A 23,311-nucleotide genomic window follows, 5' to 3' on the forward strand; every position below is an offset into this window, starting at 1 on the left:
TCATAGTGTGTCCCTCAGTATACCTTTTGTCCACACTTCTTTGTTTGCCAATGTTCGCTGCAGTGAGTCATTGGTCTGTGTTGCGGGTAATATTTAAAAAGCTGCTGGTGCGGCCGACTAAGCGGCAGCACTCTGCTTAGCGCAGGCCGCCAAGTTCGCAGCCAGAGCCAAGCACTCCACAGCTGGAAGCGGCCGTAGACTACGTGCACCACAACTAGACCAGCGAGACCGCAGCTCTGGCCAGCCAGAAACACCGGCCCTGGCACCCACGAGGTGCCAGCGTGAGAAATGGCTCTGCCAATCTCCCATGCTGCCTCCACAAAACTTGGCTGACCCCCAGAATACCCACCATGCCCGCGGTACCCAGTAGAATGAACACTCTTATGCTTAAGGATCATCCGATATTTATATATTTGGAAATGCTCAATTAACAAGATGCCCACACAATTAGAATTGTTAACCCGGGTATGAATTGTTACCCAGGACTGTTCTTGATGCATCCATAGTCCTCCATGGCTGGTACATCTCTCCTCTCTCCTCCTAGCTCCTCCTCTTCCGTTCCTGTCCCTCTTCGCTCCTCCCACATTAGCTCCTCCCCAATCAACGTGCTTATTGTAAATTTGCAGCAGCAACAGGAAACCATCCGCAACAGGTCTGGTTCAAGGCCTCAGGCTTCTGCTGCACTCTCACTACTGGATTCTGGCCCCTTCATGCTCTCCAGCAGTTTATTGATGGGGTAGATATTGAAGTGGGCCAACTCAAAGTTCTGGATTTGGGCCTGGTGGTATCTAAGTTTGTCAGCCCACCAGCTCTCCCACACCCACACCACTAGGGCCAGCTGTCCAGCACTGTCCTAGCTACCTCATCTAATGCTGCAGCCAACAAGGATTTAGCTTCCTCTCCTATTCTCATATCCTCAGGGTTGGCTCACCCACACCCAGGACAATAGGGCCAGCTGCCCAGGGGAGCATGCAGGGCCCACTTGAGTACTGCAGCTGGTGAGGGGTAGGACCCGCTTTCCTGCCTGCTGTCAAGCCTCTAGTGCCCAGGGGAGGGGTGGAGTCAGTTTCGATATCAGCATGGCCCAGGCATCAACCCAGACCTAGGACATCCACCAGGCCTTTGGTAGTAACAAACCCCCACTGCTTCAGGGGCAAGAACCCAGACATGGCCCTCAGTGGCAACATAGACTAGGGTTTCGTCAGGGCCTTAGATGGCATAGCTACTCATAGTGAGCTGTTCCTCTCTACTCTTAAGTCTCCAGTTCTGCTTCTCTTTTCTTCCATGTCTCCCTACTTACTTGTTCATCTTAGTGGTGCCCAGGGTATCTGAGAATCTAGGGTAATCTCAGGAGTGGTCTCAAGTATGCTATGCCCCGCCCATCCTGTGTGGCACCAGGCAGAGGTCAACTCTGGCTTGCTCTCTGCCCAGGCCTTGTGGCAACAGGGTGGTTCTATAAGCCTGTTTTAAGAACTATGTAATACCCATTTTACCTGGCTACCTCATATACACTTAGTGATTCCTCACATTTCACTTATTAACACTTAGCTTACCCCCACTGCCTCTAGTATAGACAGAACTGTCCTCAATTTATAACTGAAACTCAAATTTCTGGGTCATGTGGTTTGTGATTATAAAATAAATTTATAAAATATGGCCAGAGTGTTTCCAGCAGTGTATAAAGCATCTTTTCTTTTTTTCTCATGTCTTTCTACCATAATTCCCAAAACCCCAAACTATGAGTATTTTAAGATAAATTCATATGAAATATATTTAACTATAAGATCTCATCTGAACTGAGAGGTTATTTATAGTCCTTTCCTGCATATATTGTATGTATATATTTTATTATAAAAATGTTACTGTGGTTTATCTCAAGATGATGCTCCCCAATCATGTATATAATTTTATATGTACATTTTAGCCTTTCTGAAATTAGAACTTTTCTTTATTCTAGAACACAACTGATTCAGAGTTACATATATGAAGTTATAGACTTAGGTTATTTGACTTAATTTTTAGTAAGTCTGATGGTTATAAAACTGTGTCTGTTTTTAATTTTCATTTCATCTATTTCCCATTATGTGCAAAATTAAAAGCTAAGAACAAAATCTTTGAGCACAAAGAGAGCAGCAATGATTGGAGGTAGGTACAAAATGAAGCACTAGGAGCAAAAACAAGTAATGGCTAAATAGCAAAGCTGGAGCAGTGTAGTACCCCAAAGCCAGAGAAGACAAAACTGTTGGGGAAGGAATGAGTACAGTCTTGTAAAAAAATAACAAAAACTCAAACTTCAAGACATTAAATATGAGGGCAATTTAACAAAATATTTTTCTGTATTGGTTTTCTTTTAGAGATTACCAAATCAAAGTCTTTGTATTTGTTGTAGCCAATATGAATGCGATGGCAATGGGTATATATTTGCTATGTACAATATGAATATATATAATATACATGGATTCATTTATTTAAAATAGATATTGAGTAAATAAAATGCATATAACAAAGTTTTATAATATTAACATAAAAATAAATTCCATTTCTGTATTCTAATAATTAAAAATCTAAAAACAAAATTAAGGAAATAGGTCCAAAAATATCAAAAATTATAAAGGAGCCCTGGGAAGATAGCTCCTTGACAAAATACTTTCCATGCAAGCATGAGAACATAAGTTCCACCCTAGTACTCGTGTAAGAAGATGGTGATGTTCTCCTTTGACCCCTGAACTGGGGAGACTGAGACAGAAGGATCTCTAGCAATTGCTGGCCAGTCAGTCTAACCTGATTGGTAAGCCACACAGCAGTGAGAGATCCTGTCTCAAAAAATAAAATGAAAAGCAACTAAGTGAGACCCCCCAACATCATCTCTGACAAACATGCCGAAATATTTTAAAATCCTATTTATGACAAAAAGGAAACTAGAAATGCCTCAATTTTAAATATTATAAATATAAAAATGTCATCTCTGGAGTCCTGAAAACTTTCAAATAACTAGGTATTTTGATCTTATGTGGTCTTGAATCACCTCAAATATGATAGTATCTACCACAGAAAGCATTCTCGATGGCCTCATAACTTCCTTCTCAAAGTCACAATGCCCCTCAAGTCTGAGGTGGTGATTTGTCAAATACTTGCAGGAAATTTTATATTTTTAATTTTTATTTATATACTTTGATTAGTATAAAATTCTGTGCCTAACTATACTACTAATTATAGTCTATCACTGTTGCATTACTTAAAGCAATAATTTTGCTATCTCCAGTTTTTTAGATAAACATTTGTGATGTATATGATTTCTAGCATTCCTTTCTCATATCTAGCTTTGATTAGGTCCTTTTGGAATGTATGTGTATCAAAGAATGAACTGAATTGTGAATCTGTTTTGGTTTCTTGACTTTTATTTACCTAGAAATCACAGTTCCCTCCAGAAGAGTTTAAATCTTGAGTCCCCCTTTAGTCAAATCTTAGAATTTTTTTCTCTCAATTTTTTTTCTTGAGGGTTTTTTTTAAATTTGATTTTATATCCAATAGCCTTACATCATTGAATGCTTATAAAGATTAAGTATCTGTGGTCATGTCCACTATTCAGTGATTATGTTTCACTTTTGTAGCCAAAAAAGCAAAATTTACACCTTCTCTTTTGTTCCTTGAGTAATATTTGTTCCAGCAGAATGTTGCTCATTGGTTCATCCAAGTTGCCCTGTGAGTCATTTGCTGAGTGCTAGATATTTTGGATTAGATTTTTTGTGCCTTTCTCACTTGTGCAGAAGAATTTTAATCCAGAAACATGGCTGCTCTGGCAAGGGATCACATCCAAAGATCTTCGTGATCTGGCTAGAATGTAGAGATGCTCTGGAATACAGTAAGATATGGCTGGAATACAGACATGCCCTGAGTACACACCTTTAATCCTTATCAGTGGAGGTGAAGTTAGATTGTAGAAGGGAGCAGCCATGCTTGAAAATGACATCTAATTGAGGGGCAGACAAAGTGACAGAGTGAGTCAGAGATAGGATACACCCAACTTACATGAGAACAGACAGGGAAGAGAGGTAACTTAAGAGAGTGCAAGGAAAGTCAGAATGAAAGTCAAGAATCAGTTCAGTGAGTGCAGTAGTACAATTAGGTTGAATCAGTACAATGGAGTTGAATTCAATTCTGTGAAGCCAGAGAATAAGAAGGAGCCAGAAGATTAGAAATTGCCAGAGTTGGTTTGAGGCCAAGCAGAGCAATTTAGTGAGAAGCCAAGAGAATCCAGTTAGAATCAGTCAGCTTGGAGAAGAGTTTGAGCCAGAACAGCTAACTAAGTTGAACCAGCCAAGTCTCAGAAATTAAAACATTCTAGGCCTAAGTTAGCAGACAGAGGCCAAAAGATTTCATGAATCTAGAAGTTTCCAGGCCTAGGCCTAGGGAAAGTTAGAAAAGAGAAGGAAATGCTCTGGGCTCATCCCAAGCCATGTGTTTGCATAGCTTGGATACAGCTCTCATCTCATCCCTTCATCTGTAGAAATAAAAGCATCGTTTACATAAGAATAAGTTATTCTTACACATTTGTTTCCAGAAATATGCAGACACACTACTAACTTTGCTAGTCCTGTACTCTCATCTCCATCATCTCTCCAAACTGTCTGCCTATAATACTTATCATTAGAAGATCTTAGGTAGCCATTGGCCAAATTCATATTGTATAGTGTGTTTTTTAAAAACAGTCTGGACACTTTGTTCACCTAATGATTTAAAAAACCAAATGGCATTTTTGTTGTATAATTAACCTGATATGGTTAATAACCACTTGCTATGCAGAAACTGTGGTCCAGACACAATCATTGAATCCTTACAGTGTGTTATGATCCTTTAAGAAAGCTATGAAGTGCTAATAGGATCAGATCATTGAAAGGACACATACATTTGTCAGAAAATACTTTAAAAACTTCCTTAAAGGTACTGGAGAGCAAAAGAGGGGGTAAACATGCACAAAGGAACCTAAGGCCTTCTAGATAAAGCTATTCCTTAATCACATGTGCTCTGACCTGAGCATAAACCACCAAGATTTGTACCGAAAATCTTGTGGTCAAGGAGAGCTCCAGAATTTTCCATTGAAATTAGTGATGCCCTTTGGCAAAATAGCCAAATCACATTGTCTAAGCTATCAGTAAACAGCTAGTCCTGGGTTCACCGAAGGAAGTTTCAAACTTTAAGCAACATCTTACTTATTCCACTTAACTGACTTTGTCTTGGTCAGTAGCCAGTACCAAGTTTCCAAATATCTGTGGAGAGAAGCATAGACTGCCTCAGTCTGGCTGTAAAACAACTTTGTACTCTTCTATAATAAAGATTGAAAATTTTTCATAATCTTAGGAAAGTGAAATTGAAAAATAATTGTTCTCATGGCATCTTAGTTAGGGTTACTACATTGCTGAGATTAAATACCATGGCCAAAAGCATCTTGGGGAAAAAGTGATTTATTTGGCTTACATTTCTGGAGTCACAGTTCACTGAGGGAAGCCAAGGAAGGAATTCAAAGTAACCAGAAACCTGGAGGCAGGCGCTGATGCAGAGGCTATGGAGGAGTCCTGCTTACCAGCTTGCTCCTCCTGGCTTGCTCACTCTGCTGTCATATAGAACCCAAGACCACCCCACCCCTGGGTACTACTGCCCACAATTGGTTGAGCCCTCCCACATCAGTCACTCACTGAGAGAATGCTCCACAGGCTTGCCTACAGCTTGATATTATGGAGGCATTTTCTCCTCTCAGATGCCTATAGCTTATGTCAAGTTGACATAAAACTAGCCAGCATACTGAGTCATACCAATGTTAGATGTAAAAGGCAAAGTCAAGGCTGGCTTGGGTTTGTATGACTTCAAAACCTATGGTTCTGATTATTACAATAAATTTCAAAATTCTAAAGTCATTCTCAAGCAGATGACCCAAGGTTCTTACCTGTTGTCATAGTCAGAGTTTCTACTCCTGCACATGGTGACCAAGAAGCAAGTTGAGGAGGAAAGGATTTATTCAGCTTACACTTCTACATTGCTGTTCTTCACCAAAGGAAGTCAGGACTGGAACTCGAGCAGGTCAGGAACCAGGAGCTGATGCAGAGGCCATGGAGGGATGTTACTTTCTGGCTTGCTTCCCCCTTGCTTGCTCAGTTTGCTTTCTTATAGAACCCAGGACCACCAGCCCAGGAATGGCATCACGCACAGTGGGCCCTCCACCCTTGATCACTAATTGAGAAAAATGCCTTACAGCTGGATCTCATGGAGGCATTTCCTCAAGGGAGGCTCCTTTCTCTGTGATAACTCCAGCTTGTATCAAGTTAACACACAAAACCAGCCAGTACACCTGTCATTAAAATTTTAGTTATGGGCTGGCAGTATGGATTGGTGGATGAAGGAAAGTGCATGCTGCCAAGCATGACAGCCTGTCCTTGATCCCTGGTACTTACATGGCGGAAGGAAAGAACTAACTGTGAAAAAAAAATTGTCCTTTGACTTCCACTCTCAGGCCATGACATACACACTCCCACAAACTTATACAAACAAAATAAATAAATGTAAACAATAGACATAATAAAAGTAGAATAATAAATCAATGTAATCTAATAATTGCACAACAAGTTTTTATAGGAGGAGCTAAGGTGGGAGGAGTAAGAGGAAGAGGAGGAGTTGGGAGAGGAAGAGAAAAAAGGAAGAGGAGGAGCTAGAGAGCAGAGATGTAGGAGGATGGAGAACCACACTGGTATGGAGAGCACTCGTGGGGAACAACTTATAAACTTATAATTAGGTTAGCTAATTGGGATACAACTCTCTTTGTATGGACATCTTTTTATTAATCATTATCAAACATATAAAGCCTTTGATTAATCTATAAGAATTAGAGTCTCATTCTCTTACTGGGCTCGCATGGATAGTGGAATGGTCTGGGCAATGCCCTGCCTTGCGGAGACAGTGTGGAAGATTGGCAGAGCCATCTCTCACACTGGCATCTAGTGGGTGGCAGGGCTGGTGTTTTTGGCAGGCTGGTTCTAGCTGCAGCGCGCACATGGCCTCAGGCCGAGAAACATGGAGGCTGGGCTAGGCAGAGCCACTGCAGCTTAGATAGTCACATTAACAAGTGGCCGATTTTAAATAATTAACACAACAAGTTTTAAAATCTGCAAAAGACTTAAATAGATGTTTCACCAAACAAACTATAGGTAAATGGTTAATAATCCCAGAAAAGTGCTTATTATCATTACATCATTATCCCTAGTGATTACTAGGGAAGTACAAACCAATCATAATTAAATACTGCTCCAAAGCCACAGAATGGCTGTTAAATGAAAAAATCCAAATATGATAATACCATAATGTACATCATTACTTATACATTACCCATAGGAATGTTATTGTTATTTGGGGAAGTAATTTGGCTGTTTCTTGCAAAGTTAAACTTTTTTGTTTTTGTTTTTGGAGATGTAGTCTCTTATAGACTAGTTTAGGACTTGCTATGCAGCCAAGAGTGACCTTGAACTCATGATCTTCCTGCCTCATGAGTGCTGGAATTACAAGTATGTACCACAATGCGAGAGGGTTGCCATGAGTTTGAGATCAGTCTGGGCTACAGAATGAGACTCTGGCCTAAAACACAAGATTAAGCCATCCAAAATTTTCAGCGTGAGTCTGAGAGGGGTTCACAAAGTCATACCCATAACTGAGAAGCTATTGACAGTTGATGGTTATAGGGGAGGAAGAGTCAATTTTCTTCAGAGATGCACTCCCTAGTAGATTGCCCATAGAGATTGATTGATTGAATTAGTAGTTTGTAGGACTAAAGTGAGAACAGTTAGACTACAGGCAGGTACAAAAGAATTGTGGGTTAGTAGAAATGATTAAGACTGAATTATAGTGATAATTTTATCAGCCTATAAATTTACTAAACATTGATTGTATAATTTAGTGGGTGTATTTTATGGTATACAAGTTACATCTCAGTGAGTCTGTCTCAAAATATAGAGGTGATTTTATTTGTAACAAACCTGTACGTAAGACTATAATTCAGAAATCCTCATACCTCCCTTCCACACATAAACAGTAATGTACATAAACATGCTGTAGAAGCAGTTTTTATTTGAAATGGTACTTTATTCTGCATTGAAGAAAGCTGGAGACAATCTTGATGAGGGGGAATCTTATATTTACTTGGAACTGTCTTCCCACTATTCTTTGTTTTACCTGAGAGTATTAGAAAAAGCAGAAAGATATTTTAGGAATAGTGGAAAAAATTATATACATATTTCCTTGGAGGGGGTAGTGTTTCTTTTCAAACTTCACTTCTAGAAATGTTGCACATACAGATGTTTACTTTCTAAAAAACCAACCTAAGTGGCATGTTATTAGGTGAGCTTTGAACCTGTGTAACTTTAAGTGGCAATATTTAAAATCATTGCATTCTCTGCTTCAGTCAATGTGATGACTTTAAATTATACCTGTTTCTATGATAGCATAGTTGAATATTAAGGTTCCATGATGCTGTAAATAACATTTTATTTTTAACTTTTTAAATGCATGATCTCTTTGTCACAGAGTTGCCCTTCTGAGGTTAAACATTTGTATTTTGCACCAGTGTATCTTAACACATACTACTTAGTTAGACACTAACTACTCATTGGATAGGTAAATAGCTAAAATACATTAAATATTACACAAATAGGAAAGCAGCATCAATAAGTGAAAAATGGTTGAAATTTTAAGTGGTAATAGCTGTTCAAAGAATTTGCCTTCTGATACTTCATGTGAGTTGTTTAATTCACTTTGTACTTACTGATTCTGACTCAATAAAACCAACTTGTATTTAATTTTCAAAATACAAGTAAGTTCTATAGAAATCATTATGGAATATTCTCAAAAACTAAAAATATAGCTACCATCTGATCTAGTTACCACACTCCTAGATTCCCAAAAGAGTCCGTCATCATGCTGCAGAAATACTTGTATGTCTATGTTGTGTTTTAGGACTATTTTCAGTAACCAGGAAATAGAACTAGCCTAGATGCCCATCAGTAGATAATTAAGGAAAATATGATCTATAGAAAATGTGGAAACGTATTCAATGGAAAACAGGAATAAAATCATATAATTTGCCAACTAGTCTAAATTAGTCAAAACTAGTGACTAAATTTAGCAAGTGTGAAATTGTTATCTAGAGTGGCTGAGAGCTGGGAAAGAATCATATCAATAAATGTTCTCATTTGTTGAAATCCTGGAGTATTATTGAGAAGGCCACCTTCTCAAAAGCTGCAAGTTCAGTCTATTTAATTTTTTGGCAATAGCCTTAAAATGGAAGCCCAATTGATCTCTTTCACTTGCTTCTCTAACAAAAATTAAACAATCTTTACCAAGTCTTAAAATACCTGAAAGAAGATAGCATAGTATTGGAGATATGTGAACACTTACTAGTATTGACATTCAAACATACTCTATACTCTAGAACTTTACTTATATATGACTAAAATATGTCTTCTTATACTTTGGAGTTTTTTTGCAAAATCATTTCTTTGCTTAAATGCTTACCCATGTAACATATATATTTATTCCCTAGGTAAAAATATTTTTAGTATAAGTACTATAGAAATTGCACTGAAGAATAAGCCTGTTTATTTTCTGCATCTTGTTAACATTTGCAGCATCCTCTAAAACTGCCAGAGCAGCACAGCCAGAAATAGAGTTCACTGCTGAGTGTTTCTCTGTGTTTTTTGTAGATGGGGTAGTATGTTGGCCTATGTCTCTCACGTGTTTTCTCCTTTTTTCAAGTGGAATTATAGAGTTATCACTAAGTCATTTGTTTGGTTGGTTTCTTTATTTTTCTGTGCATTGGTTTTTTGCCTTCATGTATATTTGTGTTTCATATATGTGCCTGGGTATCCAGAAGAGAGTGTCAGATGCTCTTAAGTCTGGAGCTTTAGACATTGGTAAGCTATCATGTATGTAACTCCAGGTACTGGGGATGGAACCCAGATTTTCTATAATTATGGGCAGACCATGCTCTTAATCATTGAATCATCTCTTCAACTCCATGATACTAAGCTTTTTAATTTAAATATGAAAATAAAACTCTGAAAGTATAGTAGTTACCCTCTAGAAATGTACAATCTAGTGCAGGAATCAAGAGTTGCTACATTGTTAGTAAGTGGTTAAGGCTCCAGATACTTACCTGAAAGGTTCTTGCTTTTTAGTAACCATGGGTTAGATGCCTAATTTTGCCAGGAATCATTTCTTCATGTGTGCATTGAAGGATAGTAACACCAGTCCTACTTAGATAACCAAATGGAATATGCATTTACACAATTTAAAAGTTATAAGTAGAACTGGGTGTAATTTGGTGATAGAACATATACTTGGATTTAATCCTCACTACTACACCCAAAAAATAAAAGTTACAAAGTACTAAATATGAATTTATTGTAATTACTTACATTATTAAAGCTTAAGTAGTTTTACTAATACACATCTGAACTCTTCTGGGTATTATTTCCTTACGTCGTAGGCCCCTGAGTTCTCTTAGTCCCTGATTTGTTTTTCATGTTTTTCCTTGGAAAGAATGTCTTGGTTGCACAGTGGTTTCTTTGTCACGGTTGCCACCACCTGCTTTAGTCTTGGTTTCTGCTCACCTTGGTTTATCCGTGTTTACAAAGACTGTCCAAGATACAGGAACACATTTTTTTTTTTTGCTTCATTTAGTTAGCTACCTGCCCTTGGTGATCATAAATTGTCCATTTCTTATAGTTTTTATAGCTGATTACTGTGCAGGAAATAAAAGGTACAAAATATGGGAATTGATTTCCAAAGTTTACAGGTTCCCAAAAATGTTCAATGCTATTTCTAATTTCATTTCTCCTGAGGGGCTCTAGAGCTCTATGGTCTGCCTCATCTCTAGTTTTGTTTCCGTTTGTGTTGAGTAGGCTAGCCTACTGTGTAGCCCAAGCTGGCTGTGAACTTGTAGTCATCTGCCATGACTTTCCAGATGTTGGGGTTGCAGACCCTGCCACCCCTCTCACGCCTCTCTCAATTCTGAGTTGTCTCTTTTCTCTTTACCTTGTCTAGATAAATTCCTTTTTCTAGATCCTTTTCCTTTGTATGGTGAAAAAAAATTCTCTCTTTTTTTTCCTTAAAGAAAAGTTTAGATTTTATTTTGTAATTCATCTTCCTTTGTACTACAAAATCTAGAGATCCACTTAAATTTACAGAAAGAAAACATCATTAAATAGGATTATAGAAATAATCTTCTAAAGTTTATTTCTTTTCTTTGGCAATAGAAACATTCAAATTATAGGAGGAGAACATGAACTAAGTATAAACTTCTCCTGGGATGATATCTCTTATTCTTTTATAGTTATTTCCAAAAATTCAATAATTTAGACTTTACTGTTGTTCATCTCTTCATTTCTGGAGTTATGAAAATGTTTCTATTTGTGTATAATTATTAGGAAGATTAGATAAATTCTAGAAGACCTTTCAGGTTTTGGTTTAATTAAAATCATTATTCTTTAGCAAGCCACTTACAAGTAATCCAAAGGATTAGAACCGAGAGGAACTGTATAGGAAAGGCCTCTTCCTTGTTTGAGCAGGAGTTTTCTACTGTATTAATTTCTATTTAGTTACTGTTTATTTTGATCATATGTTTTGGTTTTGGTGGTGGTAGTGGTGTGTGTGTTTTTGTTGTTGTTGTTGTGTGTGTGTGTGTGTGTGTGTGTGTGTGTGTGTGTGTGTGTAAACATGAGGGAATAACTAGGGAAAATAAAGAGATAAGAAGAGTAGAGAGAGTTTTGGAGCGATTGTTGGTGCTCTCTGACAGTCCGTAAAAATATGTAAGTACCTTTTGAATAATTCTAAAATTTTATCTTTGATAAGACTTGTTCTAGGTCTGTTGGCACCAGTATATGAATTTGCTTGTTTCATTTAAATAAAGTGTTAAAAATATATGTAAGTTAAGATTGTTGATGGTTTCAGTTATTTAAATTTGTAGAGATAAGTGGTTGTAGTAACTTTGAAAGATAGTATTAGTCATATTCTCATCTACTAGTGAATTTTAATAGTTAACTTTTCTTTTGATTTTTAAAAAACATTCGTTTTATTCTTTTTTTTCAGCAACATTAACAAATTATTCTGAAAACATGGAACGAACAAAATATGTTGGGGAAGGTAGTAAAGAATTAGGATCTGGAGGAAACCTAAAACCATGGCAGTCTCAAAAATCCAGCATGGACTCCTGTCTGTACCGAGTGGATGAAAACATGGCTGCGTCCACATACAGTCTGAATAAGATCCCAGAGCGGAATTTGGAAACAGTTTTATCGCAGTCAGTGCAGTCTATTCCTTTGTATCTCATGCCTCGACCAAATTCTGTAGCAGGTAAGTTGGGCTTTGTTTTGGTTTTATAAGACAGTTTTACTAATATATAATGAATAAAAATAAGACAAGTCATGCTTTTGTGTAACCTAAGAGAAAATTCATCTTCTTCATCAAGTGCTTCCTAGTTCACTTCCCATAATATACTGAAACTCACATGAAACCAGAGAGATGGCCGATCAAGTATATAAACTAGCCAGTCTTGTTTGTAAAAATTTTAAGGGCTGGGTATGTAGCCCAGTGGTGTGACATTTACATAGCATACATAAGATACTGAGTTCAATACTTAGTATTTCAACAAAAAAAGAATTTAGTTTAGCTTTTTAGAACTTGAGTTTTAATAGCCATTAATTAATTGAAGCTTATGTTGGTGCAGTCTGTTTATCAGAAGTCATCATCCATTGTTTGAAGGTATAACAAACAAGCAGGAAGAAAACCCAGCTTCTTTCTCCCAGTTCAGTAGTCTCACACAATTCTTGCCATCATAGTATAGAAGATCAGGCACCTTTAATTCCCAGCTCAAATGCCAGTAGCAGGATCAGTCACAGAAGAATGATACAGGAGGATAAGTAACTGAAACACTGAGTCCGTTTTCCTCAGCAGCTACACAGCAGTGGCATCAAGGATGTTTTTAATACAGCTATTTTGCTATTTAATTATTCAAACAGGAGTTTTACAGAATAGCCATCCTGACATTTTCAAGATATGTCCTCCTTATCACTTTGCCCAGACTACAAAATAAAAATTTTATTTGCCTTTCTGACTCTCAAAATGAATGCCTGGACAGATATACTTCATGATATAGGATAATAAAATATTTGTTGTTATTAGACTTACTTTCCAGGGATAATTATTTGTTATGCAGCCATGTATGATAGTACCTACCTATAGTCCTAGCATTCTGGAGGTGGAGACAAAAAGGGTCAGGAATTGTAGGCCAATGTCAGCTATGTAGTAAGTTCCAGACCAGTATGAGGTGCATATATACAAGGTCCTAGTATAAACCAAAAATGAAATGATTCCTTATGTTGGTGCTGGCTTCTTGCTACTCATTTCCCTTTCCTACCTGCTCTTTTGGTTCTGATCTCTGGGAAATGATCAACATCTGTCGTCAGGTATGATGGTGAAGAAATGGATCATCTAGAAGATTCTTCACTTTTATATAGTGACAGCAAACTTATATGTAAAGGATTGCATATATCACCCAGCCCTCTTCATGTTGCCCTGTAGAAGTTGGTATTCAGGGAATTGAAATATGTCTTCTGCTTCCTCCTTTTGTCCTGAATGATAAATTTGCATTTCTGACCCTGAAGTTTCATATCTACTTCTACCATCCAGGCTCACTAAACAGTAGGGTGAATTATGAAATCCTTCACCCATCCATGATCATGAAATGCCACTTAAAATCATAGCCACACAATTAGAAGGAATGACACTGATGGAAATGTAATGGGACTAAAATCATTGCACATCAGTGATGGCGATGTCATTCACTGTTGCTATTAAAGTCGAATGTAGATTTCCTAACACCTACTCAGAAGATCTGTGAACAATAAGAGCCTCATGAACCGTCTGGCTTACTGGTTGATGGGTAGTCAGATTATTTCTGTAGCTAATGGTGCTGCTTTGTCCATGTGTAGTCTGTAGACATGTTTTGATTTCTCTTAGGTAGATACTTAGGGATGTACTAGCCATTCATATGTTAGATCTTATATTTAACATTTTAAGCACCTGCCACAGTATTTTATAAAGTATAATCCAGTATACCAGTATAAACAGAAGGTGAAATGAAGCACATGATATACTGGAATTTTTTAGTCTTTTATCTTAGTTTCTCTGTAAATATAAAATGGTACTATATAAAAATCTATTTGTAAAAAACTGAATAACTATTTTACAAAAAGAAAACATAATATTCATATTATATTACTATTCCATAAAAATTGTCAAGATCATTACCTATTAAATAACTACAAATTAAACCACAAGTGGATGCCACTGCGTCTTAAATTTTTCAACATTAAAGACTGATCCCTCTAGGAGTTGATGTACATACAAAATTACTGGGACTCTCCTGCATTTCTGACAGAATTCCAATAACTACTCTGAAAAACAAAGTGTTCATCTTTTGAAAAGTCAGTGTTTGCCTACAATATGGTCCGTTGACAACTCCTAGGCCTGGCTTGAGAAAAATGAAAACATATCTTTATAGAAATATTTACAGTAACTTTATTCATAATACAGAGAACTGGAATATACTCAAGCTGACACATGAACAAGAGTATATATAAAGATGTATCTTTTGGCTGGAGAGACACTTCAGTTCAGTCCCCATAACCCACATTGGGTGGCGCACAACTTCTTAAAACTCCAGCTCTAGGGGATCTGGCCTTCTCAAGCACCAAATGTGTACGGTACATATAAACTCATGCAGATAAACAAACACAAAAGTATAAATAAATCTTTTAAATGCTGTTTTATACCTGCACACAATGTAATTTTTCATCATTAGTTATAAATAAGATATAATTTGCTAATAGCAAAAAAAAAAAAAAAAACCAAAGTGGCTGTGCCATTTTATATTTCTAACTAGTAACTACTGTGGTTTCTGTTTCTCTACATCCCTTCCACAAATGTCATTTGTTTTATCTTTATGACTTTAATTAATGACTGTGAGGTAATATTTGATTGTGACCTTAATTCATACTATGCTAATGCTTAATAATACTGAACTTATTAAACTAGTTCTTTTACATTTTCAGTATTGAAATTTCTACTCAGATATTTGGTACAGTTTTTGATTGAGTTGCCTGTCCTCTTAGTGAATTTTAAAAGAGTTTTTTTTCTGACTAAAACTTGTATCACAAGTGTGTTCTCAAATATTTTCACACTTTGCAGCACCTCTTCATTCTTTATCAATATATCTAAAGCACAAAAGTTAGAATTTTATTGAAGTTTATCAAAATTTTTAGTGGGCAGTAGTCTTGCTGATATTTTTTCATCATTTTAACTGTTTATATTACATATTATAACACTAGTTTCTCTATGTTACTTGAGTTTGTTTTAACTCAAGGTTGGAGAATATTTTTCCTCTACGTCCTTTGTGTTCTCCCTCCCTTTCCCTTTCCTTCTTCCCATAACAAAAATAAAATTACATTATCCTTAATCATTATGCCAGGAGGTCACAGCTGTGTAATTTGTAACATTAGTCTTTCTAGGTAGTAGATCTCATTAACTTCTGAGGGAGGACTGATCAGACATCTTAAAGGGAAATGAAGGCCAGGTGAGATGGCTCAGCTGGTATCGGCATTACATTTACCTAGTTAGATCCATAGGACTCACTTGGTAAAAGGAGAAAAACTGCCACGTTATTCTCTGACTACGCTTGTGCACACACATAATAAATTACTCAATAATTAAATAGAAACTATTCAAGAAAAAGGAAAACATGAATGTACCATTAGAGGTCAGATGGGTTGATGTGAGGAATATGATCTTACACTGCTGGAATAGTATGCATAACTGTTGAGCAAGATACAAAATAATAAATAAAATAAGATAAATCAGGGAATTCTTACAATCAGTGTTGAATATATTACAAACAGGTTTACTGTTACCTAGAGAGCAAATCAGAAGTCAGACAGTATTTTGCTTTACATTGTTTTCTGTATCTGGAAACCATGGCTTTAGTCTATTCCCACAGAGACAGGAAAGTGAACTGTGAAACAAATGAGTCATTTATTTTCAAAAGTTCATGGACTGTAAATTTGTTTCCAAAATGTAAGGAAACAAAGTTGCCTTCATAGGGAATTACCCTGCTGTATATAATGTATAAGAATCTGATAAAACCACAGAACTGTGATAGTTTAAATAATAATATAACTAATCCTATTTTAAGTTAGTTTTCTTTGCCCAGGAGAGTCCCATCTTTACATTTTAACTCTGTCTATATACATACATGTTTTTGTATACTGTGTAATATGTGCAGAGAAGTGGTTCTCCAAACTGAAGAAGGCAAATATCTTTGATAATCAAGAGTAACTGAGAAGCCAGATGTTGTAATGCACGCCTTTAATCCCAGCACTTGGGAATGTCTTGAGTTCCAGACTAACCAGGTCTACAGAGCCAGTTCTGGACAGCCAGGGCTACACAGAAAAACTTTTTTTCATAAAACCAAAAAAAAATGAGGTTTTCAATTATGAAATAGAAAAAAATCACATATTCTTCTTTATTTTACCAAAATTTTTAGATTGCATACAAAAAATAGATTTCATTATATTATTATGTGTAGTTGTACTTTGCTCATGCTGGTTCCTCATTGCCCTCCCATGTCCCCCATTTCACAGTTGTTGCTTGTGATCTCCAAAAATAGTCTCCTTTCTGCTTTCATATAAAGTATTTTTAATCAAGAGTCTGCATACAAGAGAAAATATACAATATTTGTCCCTTTTCTATTTCCTTCTCTTGTTCCCCATATGCTTATTAAATTGTCTGAACCTTAGGAGCCCCAGGAGTTGAATAAAAGAGGGATGGATGTTCCTAATAAAAGGCTTTGTTTCAGTCCAGCTTTTAAACTTCCCTTCTTTTTTAAACTTAGTATGACTAATATGAAGAGATCAAATAATTCACCAGTGTGAAAAAACGCATTGACTGCAGAGTGTCTTGACTCATACCTGTAATCCACTTGGGAGGCTAATGCAGCTTAGTGGTCAGTTTGCAACCAGACTGGGAGACACACATAGCAAAGCAGTGTCTTTTTTTTTTTTTTAAGGTAAAGTACCACTCGTATACCTTTTAAAATCCTGCAGAAATAGTGTCTAAAGTGAGTCTTGCTATGTTATCTATTTTTATCTCCTTTGGGAAGAGAATTACCTTCTTTTGCCTAAGCACCCATGATGGCACACGCCAGTAGTCCCAGTGCTCAGAAGTGGAAAGTGAGAGCAGAAGCAAGGACCAAGGCTGTCTCTTCTGTTACCTAGTGAGGTTGAGGCCAGCCTGTGGCACAGAAGACCTTGCCTTAAAAAACAAAGAAACTTCAAAGTAAATGAAAAACAGAATTATTCTGTGAGACAACACACTGTTCTAAGTTTTTAACACTTACTTGGAAGGACAGCAGAGTCAGCACATATGCAATTGTGTAATGGGATATAATTTTAATTTTTCTAATCTTTTTGCTCCTACTCCTAATATATATATATAAGAAATATAAAGTTCCTAAATAATCATACGTCTTTTATCAGCTGCATTATTAATATAAATATATCGGTTAAATAGATTTAGCTACATAGTTTTAGAAACGTGATGACTAACTTAACTTAAGAGAATAAATGTGCCGACTACAAACAAGGATATCTACAACCAAGGATAGTACTGTTTACTAGAAGCATGAGCATTTTTATGATGAACTCAGGATGTTGCTTAGAGGGAGAGAGCACGTGCTTCCTGAGTGGTGACAGACTGAGGGTGACTGTGACAGTCTATAGCTAAAGTCACTTTCTAAATAAACATTTAGATTTCATATACCTTTAAATTAAAATTCTAAACAATTAAAATTTTAAACTCTGAGTTTTATGGCATGAATAATTTGAATTGCTATTGTGTATTTTTTAAGCTTATGTGTTAGAAGGAAATAGATTGTGGATTTGTGGTTGCACAACTGGAATTATCAGCCGGCTGTCTAGGGTCATCTTTGGTATCTTGACATGAGATTGGCAATGGTTTGGAGGTATGTGGGAAGCAGGAAGTGTTTGCAGCAGCTGTCATCAGTGCTTTGTGTGGGAAAGAGGGTTCTGTTGAAAAATACAGAAACAAATCCATTAAAAATATAATTTCTCTCTATCCACTTGTTAGTACTTAGAGCAGCACAATTTTCTAAGGAAAGACCTTAAGCAGGTAAATGCATATTGGAAACCTAAGGGGATGTGAATTAATCTAATTAGAAACGATAATGCATATTTTATAGAAAATTGAAAGGGGTTTTTCAGCAGTCAGAATAATGACTTTATTTGTATAAATATAGGAAAGATGACTTTCTGCCCAAGAGTAGGAAACAGAAGTGCCCTTCCAGCCTCCCTGTTGAGGCACAGCAAGAGTGTTGGCTGTAATACTATGAGCTGTTTCCATTAGTGGCAACTGACATAAAAAGAAATAACTAAATGGGCTTCTAAAATCAGTATGGAGTTGTTTCTGAAATGCTCTCTACCAAACGTTTGCTGCACGTTTTTTCTTTGCCCAGATGTGATATATTTAAACTATATTCACTTTTTAAAAAAAAATACTTTTATTCATCAAATGCTTTATGAGTGTATAGTCTTCAGCTATTTCAGTCTAATAAAATATATAATTTAGCATTTTTTTCTCATTTTCCTAGTCCCTCTTTCTCTAATAAAAACAGAATTTTTAATGACAGGCTTTATTGACTCTAGAGGTTTTTTTCTTTTACTTAAAAATCTGGAAGAGATTAGAAGAAGGACTAAAGGAGCTGAAGGGAATTGCAACCCTATAGGAAGAACAACAGTGTCAACTAACCAGGACCTCTCAGAGCTCCCAGGGACTAAGCCAAAAACCAAGACAAATACGTGGGCTTGTTTGTGGCCCAGGGCACATGTGTAGTAGAGGGCTGCCTTGTATGGCCTCAGTGGGAGAGGATGCACTTAATCCTGTGGAAACTTGATGTCCCAGGGAAGAGGGATGCTGATGGTGATGAGGTGGGCAGGTGGGGGAGCACCCTCTCAGAGCCGAGGGCGGGGACCTGGAAGGGGGGCAACTTTTGGAATGTAAATAAATAAAATAATTTAATAAATAAAAGAAGAAGCATTAATGATAAAAAGTTTTATTACAGATTTAGTTTTTATTTCTTCATCTTACTTGAATTTATGAATTTATATAATTATCATATATTTGGCTAATATTCATTAAACATTATAATATTAATTTAACTTGACATAGTTCTCTCAAAAGTATTTGCCAGTACAATTGCAAAATAAATGACATTATGACATGGGATGATGGTATTATTGCTATAGTTATCTTCACTGTTTCCCCACGAGAACATGATTTGCTTGTTGATTATTTATATACCTGAAACTCAAGATAAAGATATAGATATAAAATGTATAATATGCAGTCATTGTGTATTTATTGAGCATGAACTATGTGTCAGGTACTGTTCAAAACACGTATTATCAGTTAGCAAAACAAAGATTCTCTCACCATTTACACTCTAGTGGGAAAAAATAAACATAATAAGTAATTTGCATAGTATGATAGATGGTATTCAATTTTTTAAAAAGTAAAAGCAGCATCAGCGTTATGTGAAAGAAGATCTGTATATCACCAGGCCAAGGATATGCCTTCAGTAGTGTCTGTTAAGTATTAAGGCAAAATGGGGTGGAGTTGAGGATAGTCAGCAGACAGCTAAATGTAAGGATAGTCAGTCAGCGGTACACTGAGCATTATGCTCATGACACTCTTTCATTGTCTGAAGAGACAGAGTGATCAAAAATAAATGAGATGTTACCACTTGCTCTAAACAACCTATTACATGAGCTAGTGTGGAGACACATGCCTATAAGTACTTGAGAGGGGGAGGCAAAAAAATCAGGAGTTCAAAGCCATCCTCAGCCATTTAGTAAAGGGAGGCCAGTCTGGGCTCATGATCTGATTGGGAGCTCAGTGAAGCAGAGAAAGTATAAACAGAGCTCATTTTGACAAAGGGAGAGGAAAGACTGACACACTATGACAAGAAGATTACTTGGAAATTGAGAGGCTCCCAGTGACAGGAAGAGTTTGATACAATCTATTTGTCTCGTGTGCTTTTGATTTTTATCCAAAAACTCTTCTTCATTCTTGTGGCATTCAGGGTTGTTTTCAACTGATTTCATCATTAGGAACCTTGACTTGATTCTCTCATGTAGTGAATGATGAGTATTTTCTCTGCTGGTGCACATCCAGCTTCCCAGCACCACTTACTGAAGAAGCTTCCTCTCCCTGATGTGTATTCTTGGCACTTGTGCTAAAAATGAGTTGATTGTAAAGTGTGTGGGGGGGGTTTCAGTCTTTATTCTGTTCCTTTGACTGATGTATCTACATCAATACTGTATGCCAAGATATGTAGTATTGATTACTGCAGCTTTATAGGGTACTTTGAAGTCAGGTAATATAATGTGTTTTGTGAAGAATTTTGACAGGGGTTCAATGAGTCTATAGATTACTTTTAATAGCATGGACATTTTTAACAATATCAGCTCTTACAGTGTATGAGCACAGGATGTCGTTCCAATTTTGGGTTCCTTTTAGTCTCTTTCATTTTTAGTTCCTTTATAGTTTTTATTGTAGCTCCTTTACTTCTTTGGTTATAAAATTTATTCTTAGATATTTCATTTGTTGTCTTTGAACCTATGACAAATGAGATTGATTTTTAATTCCTTTTGTATTTAGAATATTTGCTACTAGTGCATAAAAACACTACTTGAAGTTTTTTGTATATGACATCATGTTGTCTACAACTTCAGGCTAGCCAAGGCTACATAGTGAGACTTTATCTCAAAGGGAAAAAAAGCATTGCAAAAGTTTTATTAGGAAACAGTATTGACATTTTTGCTTCCACTTTTGTTGTACTTATTGAGTGAATAAATTAGTGAAAAGATTACTAAGTACTGTTTCCAAAGTTCAGTCATCGTAAACAGCTTACCTGTGATCTACTATACTTTCTGTCCATGGACTTGTTTCCCTAAGCTGGGAGAATTCTAGGCTGCTTTCTCTACCCCATTTTGCTTTTTCTTTTATTCATTTATAATAAGGTGCTATGTAATACTGGTAGCAAAAGTGGCTTGTAAAGCTTTCTAGGCAAACAACCATGTTGTCTGTCTTAGTTGGATTTCCATTGCCATAGTAAAGCACCATGATCAAAAGCAACATGAGGAGGAGAGGTTTCATTTCATCATACAACTCTCAGGTCACACATTCCATTACTAAGCAAAATCAAAGCAGGGGCCATGGAGGAATGCTGCTTGCTTTGTTCATTGTGGCTTGCTCAGTTTATTTTCTTATGCACCACCCAAGACCACCTGCCCAGGAATGACACCCCCCACAATTTTCTGGGTCTTCCCATATCAATTATTTAATCAAGAAAATGCTCTAGGCAATCTAACGAGAGAATTTTCTCAATTGAGGTTTCTCTTCCCAAAATAACTATAGCACATCATCTTCTGTAAATCTCACATGTAATAGAATTTCTCACATAAAAAGTACTGTGTAGGAATTTTGTGGTAAAACATATCAACCTTGGGCTTTCTTCTCTTTTGCAGTATTTATGGCAATCTTCAGTGATAAGTTGGTAACTGTATTTTATGGAATAAAACCAATACTCAGATACTTCTTTCAAGTTGAAACATTCATATAAGCAATGTTTTATTTCCCTTTTAATTTTTAGAAGTCCACCTGTTTCTTTTAGCAACATCACGAAATTTCCCTTTTATTTCTTCTATTGTAGTTTTCATGAGTCAGACATTTAAAAGCAAGTAACATTTTATATTAGACTAGATACTTGTTTTAAAATATTAAATTGTTTATACCATTACCCACAACTTAATAATAATTTTAGACTTTTCTAGTTTGTTTCTGTTCATCTATTTGAATAGGAAATACATTTCTCTGTTAATAGAACCTCAGATCTGTGATGTTCTATCTGAAAGAATCAGGTAGAATGATGTTTATCTTTTTTTTAAAGATTTGGTTTTATAAAGATAGAATAAATGAATCATATATTGTTTGGGGAGGAAGTTTCTGCTCATGTAAGCTTTGATTCAAAGGTATGCCAGACAGCAACTAAATAAAAAAAAATATTTTCTAAACTTAAACATGGTAACTAAATTCTTTCTATTCTGTTAGCCACCAGCTCTGCCCACTTGGAAGATCTTGCTTACCTGGATGAGCAGAGACACACTCCTTTGAGGACGTCCCTTAGAATGCCAAGACAGAGCCTGAGCGGTGCTCGCACACAGCAGGATCTCAGAGGTCAGAATACTGAGAGCTGATGGGTGGGTGGTGAGGACAAGAAGAAATGGACAAAAAAATGTTTTTTAAAAAAGTTCTTTTTCTCCTATCCCTAAGCTTGATCTTCTTTTTAAGGAGTGAGATGATCTACTTTACTATGTAACTAGATAGATCCACAAATAGATTGTTCTTATAGAAACATGTTGTAATTTTGAAAGAAACCAAATGGAAAACGGCAAGTACTGGTGGAGGAAAAGCCTTAAGCTCCTGGATTTCAGAGGTAACTGTTGACCAACGTCAGCCCTGATCGTACTGGAGGTGAACTGAATACTGATCTGTATTTCACTGTAGAATTTCTCTCATTTTTAATCTATTAACTGTTTCTAGTAATGTTTATTTTCTTGGTATTTCAGACAGTGCTGGCAACAGCTAACCAACATCCTTTTACTTACTTATGCACTCTATTCTTATTTTCCTCCCTCTTGTGGCACTAAGGATGGAAGAGCTATTGTAGCTCACAGTTGGAGGGTGTAGTTCCTCATAGCAAGGAAGGGGTGGCAGCAGGAACACAAGGCAGCTGATCACACTGCATCCATGGTCAGGAAGCAGAGGCAGGAATGCCAGTGCTGAAACTCACACTCTGCTTTGTAATCAGTCCAGGACCCCAACCTTCAGGACAGTGATGTCCACATTCAAGGTGGGTCTTCTCTCCTAGTTAAGTCTTTCTGGAAATGTCTTCATGGACACTCCACAAAGGTGTGTTTCCATGGTGATTCTGGATCCTTTCAAGTTGATATCATGAAGATTAACCATTACAGGAAACTATTGATCTTCTCTGTGGCTCCTATAAGAGGGATATAGTCTTTTCTTTCATTTTACTATGAGAGTAGTCTCCTTGAGGAGACTGTTGCTCTCTGTACCTCTGTGC

At 36.6% G+C, this 23,311-nt stretch overlaps 1 protein-coding gene across 2 annotated transcripts in view; it reads left to right on the forward strand.

Annotated features, from left to right (window-relative positions):
• Positions 1 to 23,311, forward strand: part of Tanc2 (tetratricopeptide repeat, ankyrin repeat and coiled-coil containing 2) — a 284,441-nt gene that overhangs the window by 158,043 nt on the left and 103,087 nt on the right. For both annotated transcript variants that reach the window (XM_028780603.1, XM_028780602.1), the window contains exons 7-8: positions 12,127 to 12,390; positions 22,279 to 22,404. In XM_028780603.1, coding sequence (XP_028636436.1) covers positions 12,127 to 12,390; positions 22,279 to 22,404 — 390 coding nt within the window. The remainder of the gene's footprint in view (positions 1 to 12,126; positions 12,391 to 22,278; positions 22,405 to 23,311) is intronic.

The sequence above is a fragment of the Grammomys surdaster genome, unplaced genomic scaffold (assembly GCF_004785775.1).
Source record: "Grammomys surdaster isolate TR1022 unplaced genomic scaffold, NIH_TR_1.0 371, whole genome shotgun sequence".
Taxonomy (NCBI): domain Eukaryota; kingdom Metazoa; phylum Chordata; class Mammalia; order Rodentia; family Muridae; genus Grammomys; species Grammomys surdaster.